The sequence below is a fragment of the Strigops habroptila genome, chromosome 1, assembly GCF_004027225.2.
Source record: "Strigops habroptila isolate Jane chromosome 1, bStrHab1.2.pri, whole genome shotgun sequence".
Classification (NCBI taxonomy): Eukaryota; Metazoa; Chordata; class Aves; order Psittaciformes; family Psittacidae; genus Strigops; species Strigops habroptila.
In genome coordinates, this window is record NC_044277.2 from 123,233,776 (window position 1) to 123,247,274 (window position 13,499).

The window sequence follows — 13,499 nt, forward strand, 5'->3', positions numbered from 1 at the left end:
ACAGACAGTATACCATAAGATCACAACTCATGTTCAAGCATTACAGGGTGCAGACAGGTGTAATTTGTGTTTACTTGAGAACAATGACTACCTAGGTATATTTTTGTGACCTTGTATCCGATAAAAATACTCAGGTATACTATGGCAGTTAAGGCAGCTTTTTCGCACCCCTATATTCTAGACAAAGGTATTTCATTTTTATCATCCATTTCATACACTGAGCTGAGCTCAGAAATGATCTGGTGATTTTTGCTGACTGCAGCTTATTCCCTGGGATAAAAACAGCCTTGATGCAGTACTGAAGTCATTACACTCAGTAGTTATCACCAATACTTCTAAATGTAATCTTTAACATTCCTTTTAAAAATATTTGGTATTCACAGTAAATAGAGTATGGAGTGGCTTTCTCTCCAACAAATACAAATCTGTTTTAGAAAACTGTCACCTGAGCGAACAGGATGCTTTAAATACTGTACTTGCAGCTTCTTGCAAAGGATCATACTCACTTAAGATAATAAGCTAATCAGTAAAAAAAAAATTCAAGTAGTATTATACAGCCCTGATGAACTTTGACTGGCCAGTTTGACAATGTCCAATAGTTTAACTTCTGTTGTTAAGTTTACCTTGCTTACAAGGGAGAAAATGCACAAAGAAGATGGGAAATGCAGCAGCTTATTGAGAATGGAGTATTTCCCCAACAGCTCTCTCCCACTGGCACTGTTCGTGTGACAATTCCCCATTGTTTCACTGTTCATGAGAGTTATTCTGTTGTTTTCAGTGCTGTTCATCTTTCGAAATTTCTCTTTCCTAAGCTCTTTCTACTGCAATGAACAATTCTTAGAATAGAATTCTAGTTTGACAGTACCCATCCTGAAAATCTTTCAAACAAACCTTCAGCACTCCTTGCAGCTTTCAGGATGTAGAAGCCCCATGTACTTCTTTGAGTTAGTGTCAAGTTTGTATTGGACCACAAATACAACAGGCAGATTTTGGTTTAGTGTCCTGAGCCACTGAACTTCTAACAGCAAGACAAAAAGGAACCACAAGACCATGTTTTAAACATGCCATTTCCCACATCATGCTTCCATAATACAGATCACCAAAACCTTTCCATTCAACTTGCATGCCTAGCTTCAGTTCTTGGAAAATCGTGACTTACTTGGCATATGCTTTCTGATGTAGCCTAACCTTACAGCTGCTATAACTGAGTAGCTTTCCATTCCTTCCTGGTATCTTTCGAAACTATACTGATTTCCTTCTTCATTACCTTATGCATATGAGGCTTACATGGCTAGTTTTCCATGAACAGCTTAACATAAAAGAAACATCTGGTGATGTAACTCTCAGAGCAAGGTATCACTTGAGAACTATTATGTTTGTTTGTTTTTTAAAAAACAGGATTTCATTCTACATGGAAAACACTTCCTCCCTCCCCACACAGGACTCCCTCCCTTCCAGGCAGGCTGTATTTGAATGCTGTTTGTACCTTGCTACAAGACTGCCATGTTAAGTGGATCTTTGCCTTTCCAAACGTTATAAATACAGCTTTAAAGCATAGGTGGTGTTTACCTGAGAAGTTCCGTAATAAGATGAGCTGCTGGTAACTATTCTAGGAGAAAAATATACACCAGCATAACTGACATTTATCAGTATTCAAGCATTAAAGAGGACTTAAAAATTGCACACCTCTACCACATCAAGTCTTTGATCATAGGAAAAAATACAGTCTGTTTTTCCTCTATACACGTATCTTCTTTAAAGACACATGCTTCTATTTTCCTCATCCTGAAGGCTGCAGCAAGATTTCACATTCAGTGCATACAGCCTAGGCTGTAACTGCCTTATCTTCTTTATCTTCTGCCAGTCCTAAAACTGAAGAATTTGCTTGTTTGGAGGTAGATGAATACTTCCAAACGCTAGTCTTTTTTGAGAAGCCAGCTTGATCCCTTTGGGTGCCTGGATACCAACTTCTTTTCAGACAGTTGCACTCTGTTTTGATAAATTCTTTGGGTCTTTACTTGGGACACACCAGTCATCCGCCTCTGAGGTAGCCTGGTAACGCTTCGAAGATGATTTGTTAAAAACTGGGAGTTTTTCTATTGATTCTGTTGATAGGGCCTAAAAATCAAGAAGGAAAAAAGTTACTTGGTTTCTACCTCTCAATAGTGCCACTTTGTAAAAATTCATGCACTTACGTTTCAAGTGTTAAGCCAGTGACACTACAAAACAAACTTATTTACACAAATGTTTCTACAATAGATGCAGTAGTTTGTGTTTCAGTATCTATGTTTGCTTCCAATAAGGACAAATGCAGTAACATCAAATCATATTTATAGGTCTTAAGAGTTTCCCCATAACGTGTTTTCAAGATAGTCCTGAAAGACGAGGAAAAGATCTTTGATTTACAAAATTCCAGAGAAACTTTAAAATATGTTTCTTCCCTACTTCCATATTTTAGAGCTAAAAAAATATCATATTCTATTCGGAAACTCTTACATAGAAATGTAACAGGTATCTAGCTGAACTGTCTCTTCCTTTTGCACTGCTTCAAGGTGTTTGGAACCATGTTTTTTGTTTGCTAGAAGAAATTCAAAGCACGTTTTTCCCCATGAGTAAGCACAGAGAGTTGAAAAGAATATGTAGTCATTTTTTCCAGATTACTTATAAAGGCAGCACTGCATGTTACATGCCAGGTATTTAAGATTACTGACACCTGAATCCCATGTATGGGCTGTATGGCAGATGTTGAATAGGAGCAGGTATTAGACTCCTTAAGGATTAGTTTACTCTGACAACCACAAAGTCCATATAAAGAAACAGCAGTAAAGAAACCAGATCTGTTGCTCACACCTTTGTTACTTTACTTTTTCCCCAGTAATCTGTATTAAGATTTGTTATCTACTGGTTCATGGAATACAATCTGAAAACTAAGGGGGCTCTCACTAGTAGTTTTGCAAGTAGACTAGTTAAAGCCAAGTGACCTCCTTAATTCTACACAGCAGTTACACTGCTGTACACTGGCATTGCTTAATAAAAATGAGAACTTTTCTACTCATGAGCAGAGAATTTGTTTATCTCAAAATGATACTGAACAGTTACCTCATTGCATTAATGGTATTTATTGTTTATTTAACCAAATTGAACACATACCTTCAAGTAGATAATAGCATCTGTTCCATAACCACATATTGAGTAGAGATTTAGATCTCCTTGAAAGTATTTAGCATACAGACGAGAAATTGGCAAGCCATACCCAAAGCCAGCCTAAAAATAAAGTACAAGACAGAATTAATTTATTTTTAATAGCTCTTATGATTTAAACAGCTGGAAAATGTTCAGAGATTTTAAACTGTTACAAAGTCCTTTTTATTTCCTCTTAAAAGAAGAAAGAAGTATTTAATCAATTTCATACAGAATATTAAAACTGACCATTAAAAAAAACCAAAACCACAAGAAAAAAACCCAGCCTCAAACAAAATCAACCAAAAGGCCCCAACAAATCTCCACGAAACAGGAAGGGTTTATCTACATGTCCTACTTTTGCACATTACATTTCTGTATTATCCCTCCCCCGGTTTTGCTAATACAGATTACCAGTAGCAAACTCCTTTTGGTAATCAGAAAAACAACAGTCTAAGCCTATTCCAGTTGTGCTGGCCTCCATAAAGCTAGCATAACTTATTATAAGCTCAAGGAGCAAGTGGTAGTGAAGACCAAATAAATTGTCACTGGAGTATAATGAAAGAACAGGGTTAGACTCAGGTTGGAATGTTCTTCTTTGTTTATACCTTTAAAAGCACATTTTTGTCCACCAAGCTAGATATTAAAAACCTGTTTCAGAAAGCATTAACTCATATTTATGAGGCACATTAACCTTTGCATATCCCAGAAAGCAGTAGGGTGGACATAGTGTTTCATTATCCATTAACCTACCAGTCTGTCCAACACTTAACAACCTTATTAGCAACATGAGTATTGAAAATATCTTACAAGAGGGGTATTTCGACCATCATCCATCCTCGGCCTTGGTGCTGTGGAATACATGTAGCTAAACAGCTGCTCAATTTTCCTTACTGGAACACCACCTCCTCTGTCCGAGATCTGATTTAGGAGAGAATAAAGTTAACTACAATCACATACCAAGAATGATATTTAAAATGCTGTTATTTGAACAAACCTTTCCAATAGTAACAAAAGCAAATATTTGTTTTTGTAGCATATTATTTTTCATTTAGCTAATTGCACTAAATGGAGGCTATGGCCAGAATGCTCATGCATACTGTCTTTGATCTGTTGTCAAAGGCTGGAAATTCTTTTAATAGAATTTGCCGCAGCATATGCAATCAAAGATTACATTAAACCCATATTGTAGTAGGGCAACAAAATACCTTAATTGCCAGATCTTCTTGTCCTAGAACAACTGTCACTTCAACTGGAGAAAGGGAAGGACTGTTTTCTTGGAATTCAACAGTTGCCCTCATTGAATTCTATGGAGAAGAAGATCACCATTATCAGAGAGTGTTGGATCTATGCACTTAAACATCATACCCTTGTTATGCATAGGCTGAGAACAGTTACCCCGAATTCTTATCAGAGCCTAATTTTCAAGGAACACACTTAGCAGAACAGGAGAGAGGAAGTCTCACACCTAAAAGTAACTAAGCATAGCCAAGGCTCTTCTATGCCTGGAAGATTACACTCATCTTGCCCAACATAATTCAGCCAATGTAAAATAAATAACATAGTATCTTTCAAAGTCACTAGGTTTCTGAAGAGCAGAGTTCAGAAGTTGCTATGGGCTGCCAGAATTCTGCACCCCATGTTGGTACCACATTAGTTCAGGCCCATTCACTACTTCAAGATTTATCTCCCACTCCACCAAAAAGGCACGAGGGCATACCTGCAGACTTAGAGATTTAATATCTGAACGCTGGTGACTAGCGGTGGTCACAACTCCATTACCCACTTTTACTGTCTCTCCCTTACCCAGTCCCATTTACCACCACATGAAAGCATCTAAATACTCTCCTACAAACTGCAATCACTTCTTTCTCAACTGCCAAAGTTATTCCCCAAACAAGATATTTCTAGAAAACCTCACTGTCCTATGCAAAGCTTTACTTCATTTAGATCTAGCTAGAGATTAAGTATTCATGCTCCAGCTCAGACTACTAAAAGAAGAAATAGTTTATACTGACATACCTTAAAGAGTTCGAAAAGCATGTGAAAAAGATGAGATGGAACATATACAATGTTAATTGGCTCTCCTGGGTGTTTTCCTAGAGAAAGAGGAAAATACAAGCAAGATTTAAAAGGGTGATGGAATATTTCTTTTTTGCCAAACTTGTATCCAAGTTGTATACCAAAACAAGCAAGAAGATAAACTTCAATTTTGTTCCCTGCCCACACAAATGAGCAAACAACTTTATGCACTCATAACAGTGTATAGACTGCAATTGCCACTTGCTTAATAACAGTTTCTTTTCAAATAAGCTGAAAAGAATCAAGTATTAACTCCTTTTTGTAAGTAGAGGATTTCAGAGGTTAAGCAGACCACTTGAGATCAGACACATGCAGGCAGGATGGACGAGAACCAGCATTTCAGTCAGTAGCCTAACTTCCTCACCCCAGATACAGAGCTCCTAAGTACAGGCTAGTCTTACTTCTCTCCAATTCATAAATACTAACTCAAGAAATCTAGTATTTAAGATACAATTACATTTGAGTTCTAATGCAGGAGATTGAATGGGGTGCTTATAACAGAAAATGAAGAGGAACTAGCCCAAAACAGATCAACTGGGATGTTCCACTGTAAGTATAAAAATGGAAGCCTTTTGATTGAACAAAAGCAGCAGTTTGGCTACTGATAGGAGGACAGATGTAAAAGCTCTCATCTTACCATTCACTTGATTAAGCTTCAGTTCTGGAGATGTTAAGTAATACTGGTCACACAACATCTTGGCACTTTCATAAGCATCTGAAATATTTATTTAAATAAAAATGTCAAGTGTAGTATCAAACACTGTGGAAATTCATTTTAATACATGGCAAGGTATGTTGTTTTTTTTTAAATTGCATTAGCTGCTAAGATGTTACAGCCTCTAAGCCTGTGCCTCGAACGACAACATTGCATTCACCGCACACGTTAAAAACTGAGAAGAAATAGGCAGCATGGGCAAATCCTCAGTACAATTCGATAACTCTGTAACAGATGCATAGGTTATCTATCAGTAGGTAAAGCCGATCTCAACACCACAGATAACTAACTCCTACCTCACCTGTCACTTGCCAGGCCTTATTCCAACACACTTTTTACTGCTACTTTGAATTTTAAATTCTGTCCTATAAAAGCTTGTGTTTTGATAGGCTGCTTTCAGCTGTTTCAATAAGAAACAGTCCGCATCCTGTACAATGCATATTGGTTACCTAAACTGCTTGCAATCATATATAAATACTGATCATGGAGAGAAATATTAAGGATCTGAGAATACATACCATTCACTACTTCAACAACATCACAGCAAGGATCAATACTTCCAATGTGCCTTGGGTGCCCTGAGCCGGATTTATCATCAAAAAGAAGGGCTGTTTGAGATGAAAACAATACTGTATTATAAAAAAAAAGCCTTAGACTAATACAGTGTGATCACAACATCTGATCACATAAGATACTGAGTGTTGTTTATGTTTTTTGTGAGCTAAAAATGCTATCTACTGCCAGCAAACTACGTTGGCTTTTCGGTAGTTCAACATCTAAAGGCTTTTCATATGTAAAGAACCAGATGCCTACATATTACACAAAAGACATTACGATTAACTTGTTTTCTAAACTAAAGACTTTCCCATTACTTTTGTCATAGGTTTAGTTTCTAACTTTTCATTGTCTCACAAAGTCATTTGCAGCAGATCTCCAACAGTTTTAAGAAATGTTTATGTTAACATGTTTCTCATTAGGGTGAAGACTTTCCTCAGGTAAAAATGTCTACTTACTGTGTTGGTTCATTAGCATCCGTGTGGAAATACGGCTCATGTAAAAACGATCCAAAAAATACTGGATGTTTTGATTGGTGACAGGATCGACCTTAAAAGTATCTTTGTATTCGATGACTCCTTGTGCCATTGTAGGAACCACATCATGATGTCTGTTTCGGACTCTAATTAATGTATCTATAAATCTAGGTCAAAGAGATATTTTTAGAACATTACTCTATGGCTACATGGAGGCAAGATTTGTACAATGTCATTATCTAATCCAGCAGCAGCACAGGTAAGTGCATAACTATCTTAATATTAAAATACACTCTATTTTTTTTTTCCATTATTTTAGAAGAAATTCCTTGTTGGCGTAACCCAGAAGAGTTTAATATTTTTCATGCAAAAGGTGTTCTCATTAGCTGTTGTCAAATTCACTGCTTGTTTACTATTTATAATAGTTTGAGCAGAGGAGAATGTGAGGAAGGGATAAAATCCTAGCTGATGTCTTGCTAAGAAGTAGAGATGTGACATCAGATACTTTCGTTGATATTTCTCCACCATGAGAGTTCAAGGAGCAGTATGCCCTTGAAATGAAGCTGCAATGGGTCATACTTATCTACAATACTGCTGAAAATGATCAGATATTTAAACCAGCTTGTTCTATCTAGCACTTCCTGATAGATTATCAAATTCAGGTCATGATAGCTGTCTAGATCTAAGCTGACTACATTGTGAAAAGTGGAATGCAAGATCAAAAGTTCAAAGAAACAAATGAAAAGCTTACTCAGATAGGACTTTTTGGTCATCTGGGTTTTTGTGATGGAACTCAACCAGCTCCTTTAGGCTTTGCATGTACCTATTCAAAAAGAACGCAAGAAATACATGCTATTAATTTGATTTTTATTAGTCTAGGAACTGGAAAAAGACTTTTGTCTTCTCCAAACTGTTACTCTTAACAAGGCACCTTGAAGTTTGAAGTATCTTTGAAGTATCAAAGTTCCATCCAAGTATGGAATCACAGCTGGACACTTCTTGACTGCCTGAACCCTAGAAGTTTCAAAAGTCTCTTCTTGTGCCTGCCACTCACAGGAATATAAACCCTCACTTTAGGTATGTAGGATCCCCTTACAGTTCTTGAGACAGAAGGGGTTTCAAATGAAGATCCAAATGACAATATGGATCAGAAACCACCTAAGCAATTTTTTTTTTTTTTACCTAGATCTGATCAGCTTTGGCAGACTAAGTACTTGAGCCTCTTGTGCTAACATCTGACAGCCTTGATGCATACTGCAAAGGCACAGCGTTTGCTAGATTAAGAACGTTTTCTACATCTTACTCTAATACTTTTGTCCTTTATGATTGCCATCTTTGCAAATGCTGCACCTGTGCCAGTAAAGCAAGGTTGAATCAGATTCAAACACTCTGTCAGCCACACTGAATTACAAACACTTGCTGCATAGGCCAAGGCACTATGCTATGGAATGGAAGTTCTGTTACTAATTCCATCAGCAAGAGACCCAAACATATACATAGCCTGCTTTCCCATTTTTGTGTAGCTCTGAGGGTCTATAATGCTATGGGAAAACAGAACACCTTTTCTTCTCTCCCTTCTTAGAGGGCAAGAAGGGAGATTTGTTCTACCAGCTATTACAAACTACGAGTTTTAAAAAGGAAGAGCTATTTAAAAATAACAATCTAGCTTTCAGTTTTTACTATACTAGAAAAGGACAGTATGCAACAGTTTGCAATTCACCTTGGATGAAGGAACTGCATCTCTAGTGTATTTTGTTACTGCCTTCTATTCTTCAAAAAAGTCTATGACAACAAAATTGTCAAAGCTATGTTACTTTACACACTGAATTCAAGTAGCTCTTACTTACCAGCTTTTTACTAATTGTACTGATGGAGTGCTTTGTAATTTATCAGGAAGAAGATCAATTTCTCTCAGTATGTTTGCAAACCTCACGGGAAGTTCCTGTCGCAAAAATGCGAAAGAAGTTCTCTCACACCCATTAGTTGAGCCTATGAATAAATCCAAAATAATAATAATTTAAAAAAAGGTTTAGGAAGTTTACAGATACAGCTACAAATCACTGTCTTTCCACAGAGTTCAGGACTATATTCCTTTGCAATCATCATGTTGTTATTGGCCAGTTCTCCTAAGCCTACATTTATGTTTGTGCCGAATGTTATTCACATGACAGCAAGACACGAAGTGTACATTTCCCACTTAGACACAGGAGTTATCTGTAATCCTCTAGAAGAGGCACTCCAGACTTTGTAAACACGGGCTTCTTCAGGGTGACGTCTGAAAATGTCATACGAGCAGAGACTTCACAGCTGCCAAAGCAGTAATCAGACCTGGGTACAGCTTGTTCACTCCAGCAAGACAAGACTAATGACACCTCCCTCCCTGATAACGTGTACCGCTGAACACGAAAACATCCCTTAGCTAATGAACTCTTAGCCCCCCCTCATCCCATTAACACCACCGAAATAGAGCTCTAGCGTATCCTCAGCTTTGACCCTGACAGTCGCAGCTCACCATAGCCCGGCAACGGGCCGGCAGGTGCCCCAGGCGACCTCCGTCCCCGCTCCCACCTCCCCCGGGGCCGGCAGCTGCCCAGCGGGCCTCGGTCCCGCCGGTCCTCTCCCTACGCCCCGGCGCCGGGCTGGTAACAAGCCCCTGACCCGACCCTCCCGGGCTCATCCCGCCTCTCACCGAAGTCCAGCAACTGCTTGATGGAGAGCGGGGACGGGGAGTAGCGGGAAAACTGCTCCACTTCCCGCGGCACGGCGCGGCTGCTGTTGACACCGCTGGTCCCTGCCAGGGGAACGGCGGTGCGCAGGGCGATCCGGGCGGCCTTCATCGCTCCCGGGGCTGGGTCAGTCAGCAGGTCAGTGGGTGGGTGTCCGGTAAGCGACCGCTCGCTCGGTCGCTGGGTGTTTATTCGGTGGGTGGGTGCTCAGCCTGGTGAGCTCCAACCGCTCTCCCGCTGTCCCCTCGCCTGTGGCGGGCGGCTCCACGTGCCGCCCCTATTTACAGCCCCCGAGGGGCGGGGATCCGGTAGGACACGCCCACCCGCCCCTAACGGAACGTCCTGTACGCGGGGCAGCTCGTGACACCTGTTGGCGCGGCTTCCCCCCCCCCCCGCCACGCCGTGCCCTCGTCCCCGCGGGCAGCAGGCCGGGGAGGCCGCGGGGCAGCCGGTGCGGGGCCCGGCGCCGCCCCCGGTGACCTTGTTTACCGGGCAGGGGCCGGGCAATGTCAGCGGCGGGCGGGCTTGCCAGGACCCGAGGGCGCCGCGCTCCCCCCCCGCGCCTCATTGGCTGCTCGGGGGGACCCAGCCTGGAGGGAGCCAATGGGCGGGGGTCCCGGCGCTGAGGGGTGCGGGCGCGGCGCTGAGGGGCGCGCTGCGGTCCCGTGAGTTGACCGAAGGGGAAGATGGCGCGGGGTGCAGGGGTGCTGGCGGTGTAGTTACCCAAAGGCCAGGGTGGGTGCGGAGGGTACGTGGAGGTGCAAAAGGAGCAAAATTAGATCCCAGCCACGGGGTTCGGGCTGCTTGACAAGTAGGTCGTTGGTGACCCGGATTAATCGCGACCGGAGATCTGAAGACAGCTGTTTCGGTGACGCACTGGTCCCAAATCGCTGAGTGACCCTTATTTACTGTCTACAGCTACCCAGGAGGTGACTGACTGAACAGCTTGTTTTCAAGCTGAGCTGGAAAAGCCTGCGCACCTTTCCTCCTCCCTGGAGGGGAGCTTTGATCTCCGGTGCTGACTGGCCTTTTCCCAAGTCCAGGTCCCCTTCACTAAAGGCAGGTTGCGCATAATGCATCGAAGAGTGGAGTTACTGTCAGCAAAGGACTTCCTGACATCCCAAATCTTGGTCAGTAACAGCAGGAGCATGTGGCGATAAAGCAACAATACAAAAGAATATAGGCTTAATATTTCCATGCAACTCCTCAGTCCAATTTTTATATGCATATATTTCTACACACACACAAATACATATTTTTTTTTTTCATGGGAAGGAAGGTACATGCCTAACCAGAAATTCATATATTTAGTTTAGTAGGCAAACACTAGCTCATCATTAGATTTTTTTTGAGCTTTATTTCATTTTGCCTTCCTAGTCATTGTATCTGCTTACAGTTCTACTGCAACTGTACTTTCTGTATTATTACTTTATTGCTCCCTGTTTTATTATTTTATTGGGAGAATTACTCTGTTACTGTTCCATTGGATGTATTATATTTTACCACGGCGATTGAATATTGGCAGAAATGAATCAAAATGAAACAAAATCTAATAGTAACAAATATAACCATTTTGACTTATTTGTGTGCTTGCCAGAAGTTGAAAATTTGGGAATAGGCATTGGGGTTTGCTTTTGACACTTTTAACTTTGTTTGCCTGCAAGTTGCAGATGACTCATGGAAGCAGAACTAGCACACATATTTGCTTAAATTATGGAGCTGTGTAGGACAGCTTCTGTTTTGTTTCATGTTCTTCGTGAAGCTGCTAATCAATGGCAAGCAAGAATCTCAAGATTAATGCTTAGCAATAAAATCTGAATCAAGAATGTCCTCCTCACAAGGCAGTTATTCTAGTTTATAAGGTCACTATTTCTGTTCCTGTTGAGATACTTTATTTTAATCTGATGGTGTGCTGACTCTGCTTAATATAAGTAACTTGTTATGAATAGGGATAAAGTCTACCAGTAATAATTCCTATCCTTTACATTTCTGTACAGCAGCTTGTCTTATAGTTTTCCTGGTAGTTACATGCCATAAGGGATGAACGAAAATCTCAGATATTCAGTTTACCTCTGAACAAACAAGACAATTGTAGTTGCAGAAAACATAGGAAGTGGTTTGCTTTCCTCAATTATTAAAAGGGCAAGGCTCCAGTTACTCCAAACTTGGACGCTTTTCAAATGAAAACAAGAATTTTACACAGCAGCAGCTCAACAAATAACAATTTCATTACTACAGTGAGCTTCTGGAAGAAGCATATCTGCTTCATAATGCAAATTTGCTTCTCATTCTTTTTATGATGGCTTATGTGTTGTAGTAGGTTCTGAACAACATAACTTCCCATTCCTGTAAATATAAATGATATATCTGTGAAATAATTGATAAGGATGTCCTGAATATTGGGCAAGACAGCTAAGTTTTAGGTGCAAAGGTAACAGTATAACAGGATTCATGGTGAGCCAAGCTGCATGTGAGGAAGACTAGGTTGTGAAAGTTGTAACCACTCCAAATGACTCCAAGATCTATCCTGTCTGCAGGACTGTTTGTTCTCACTGTATTTCCTCTCCACACCACTGTTTCCCCCGTCCTTCTGAAGCCCGAGAGCATATGACAGTTGTAAGTGCAGGTGCTGGAGAACAGCATTTTGATGGCAAAGGAGAGTTCCAGAGTTTGAACTGCAGCATCCATCAGATGGGGTGTCATTTCTGCTGCTTTAATATTTTAACTTTCCTCTTCTGAGCTGCCCTGGGGCAAGTTTTGGAAAGGCAGTAACAATGCTTTCAGCGGCTTGGTCACAGTAATGTTTTGCCATGTAATGTGTTTCTCCTTAAGAAAATAGAGCTGCTTTTTGGCACAACAGCTGTGTCCAGAAGAGTGGCATGAAGGAAACCAGGATTCCTGTCCATTTGTCTCCTGGTTGCTATCCATCTCAATTAGCTGTCTCCTTCCTCAATGTTCCTTATGTCCTCTCCACTGCAGAGGCACAATGTGCTGTACTTAGGTCAGAGCTAACCAGAATACGTGATAACTGGCCACGTTGCAGATGTCTAATAGTGTCTTGGCTGATTTTGCCCTACCTTATTCTCCATGGAGACACAAGTTTAAGGCTTTTCTTCCTAATCCACCTGCCAACAAGTGCTGGTGACAGTATGTGCTGTGCTGGGGTGGGTGCCCTGTCCTGACCAGCCAGAATATGTGTGACGACAACTAGTGGGGTTGCTGCTCTCTAATAGAATGAGACTTGGCCCAGTTTCCCCTGCCTTTTCCTCAATGTGGACCAAAATTTAAATATCTCCTCCTTAAACCGTCTGCCAGTTTGTACACAGTTTGCAGGAGGTTGGTTATCTATTCAAATTAGGTTGAAATGATTAGGAGGGATGGTTTGGCAACCACGTGAACAGGCAGCGTTATTGGAGATTTTTCCTTTGGAAAACCAAACTAACATTTTCTGCTAGGGACAAGGCAATTTCTAATTCAGCTTTTGTAAGGAAGAGTAAAGGATGACTCAGGAGGAGCAGTAAGTCAGGGTGGAAATTAATGGTAGTGCTGCAAAGTTTTGAATGTAAGCCCTATGAGTGGTCTGATGACTGAAGGGCATGAGCTGTATTTGCAGCACTTTGTGAAATTTCCAGTAGTAACTTGGGCAAAGCGCACACCCTCCGCCTGCAGATGGGTGTGCATTTATGCAATTGGGTTGGTATTTTCATCTACTAACACTTCTATTTTCTAAATATTTATATGGCCCTTTGCTTGGAAAATAAAGAC

General features: G+C 40.8%; 1 protein-coding gene across 1 annotated transcript; it reads right to left on the reverse strand.

Annotated features, from left to right (window-relative positions):
• Positions 1 to 976: 976 nt before the first annotated feature.
• PDK4 (pyruvate dehydrogenase kinase 4) lies at positions 977 to 9,990 on the reverse strand. Its single transcript, XM_030498921.1, has 11 exons — positions 9,698 to 9,990; positions 8,856 to 8,997; positions 7,760 to 7,831; positions 6,991 to 7,175; positions 6,496 to 6,585; positions 5,900 to 5,977; positions 5,203 to 5,279; positions 4,389 to 4,487; positions 3,991 to 4,101; positions 3,151 to 3,264; positions 977 to 2,118 (listed from the first exon to the last, which is right to left on the reverse strand). The coding sequence occupies exons 1-11, from the start codon at positions 9,843 to 9,845 to the stop codon at positions 1,975 to 1,977; spliced, it is 1,260 nt and encodes a 419-aa protein (XP_030354781.1). The 5' UTR covers positions 9,846 to 9,990; the 3' UTR covers positions 977 to 1,974.
• Between the last annotated feature and the right edge of the window lie 3,509 nt (positions 9,991 to 13,499).

Coding starts and splice junctions, on each gene's coding strand:
- PDK4 (XM_030498921.1), bottom strand. CDS start 9,845: ATGAAGGCCGCCCGGATCGCCCTGCGCACCGCCGTTCCCCTGGCAGGG. Junction 4,488..5,202: donor TGCTTTTCGAACTCTTTAAG/GTATGTCAGTAT, acceptor TCTTCTCCATAG/AATTCAATGAGGGCAACTGT. Junction 4,102..4,388: donor AAGAAGATCTGGCAATTAAG/GTATTTTGTTGC, acceptor CTCCTAAATCAG/ATCTCGGACAGAGGAGGTGG.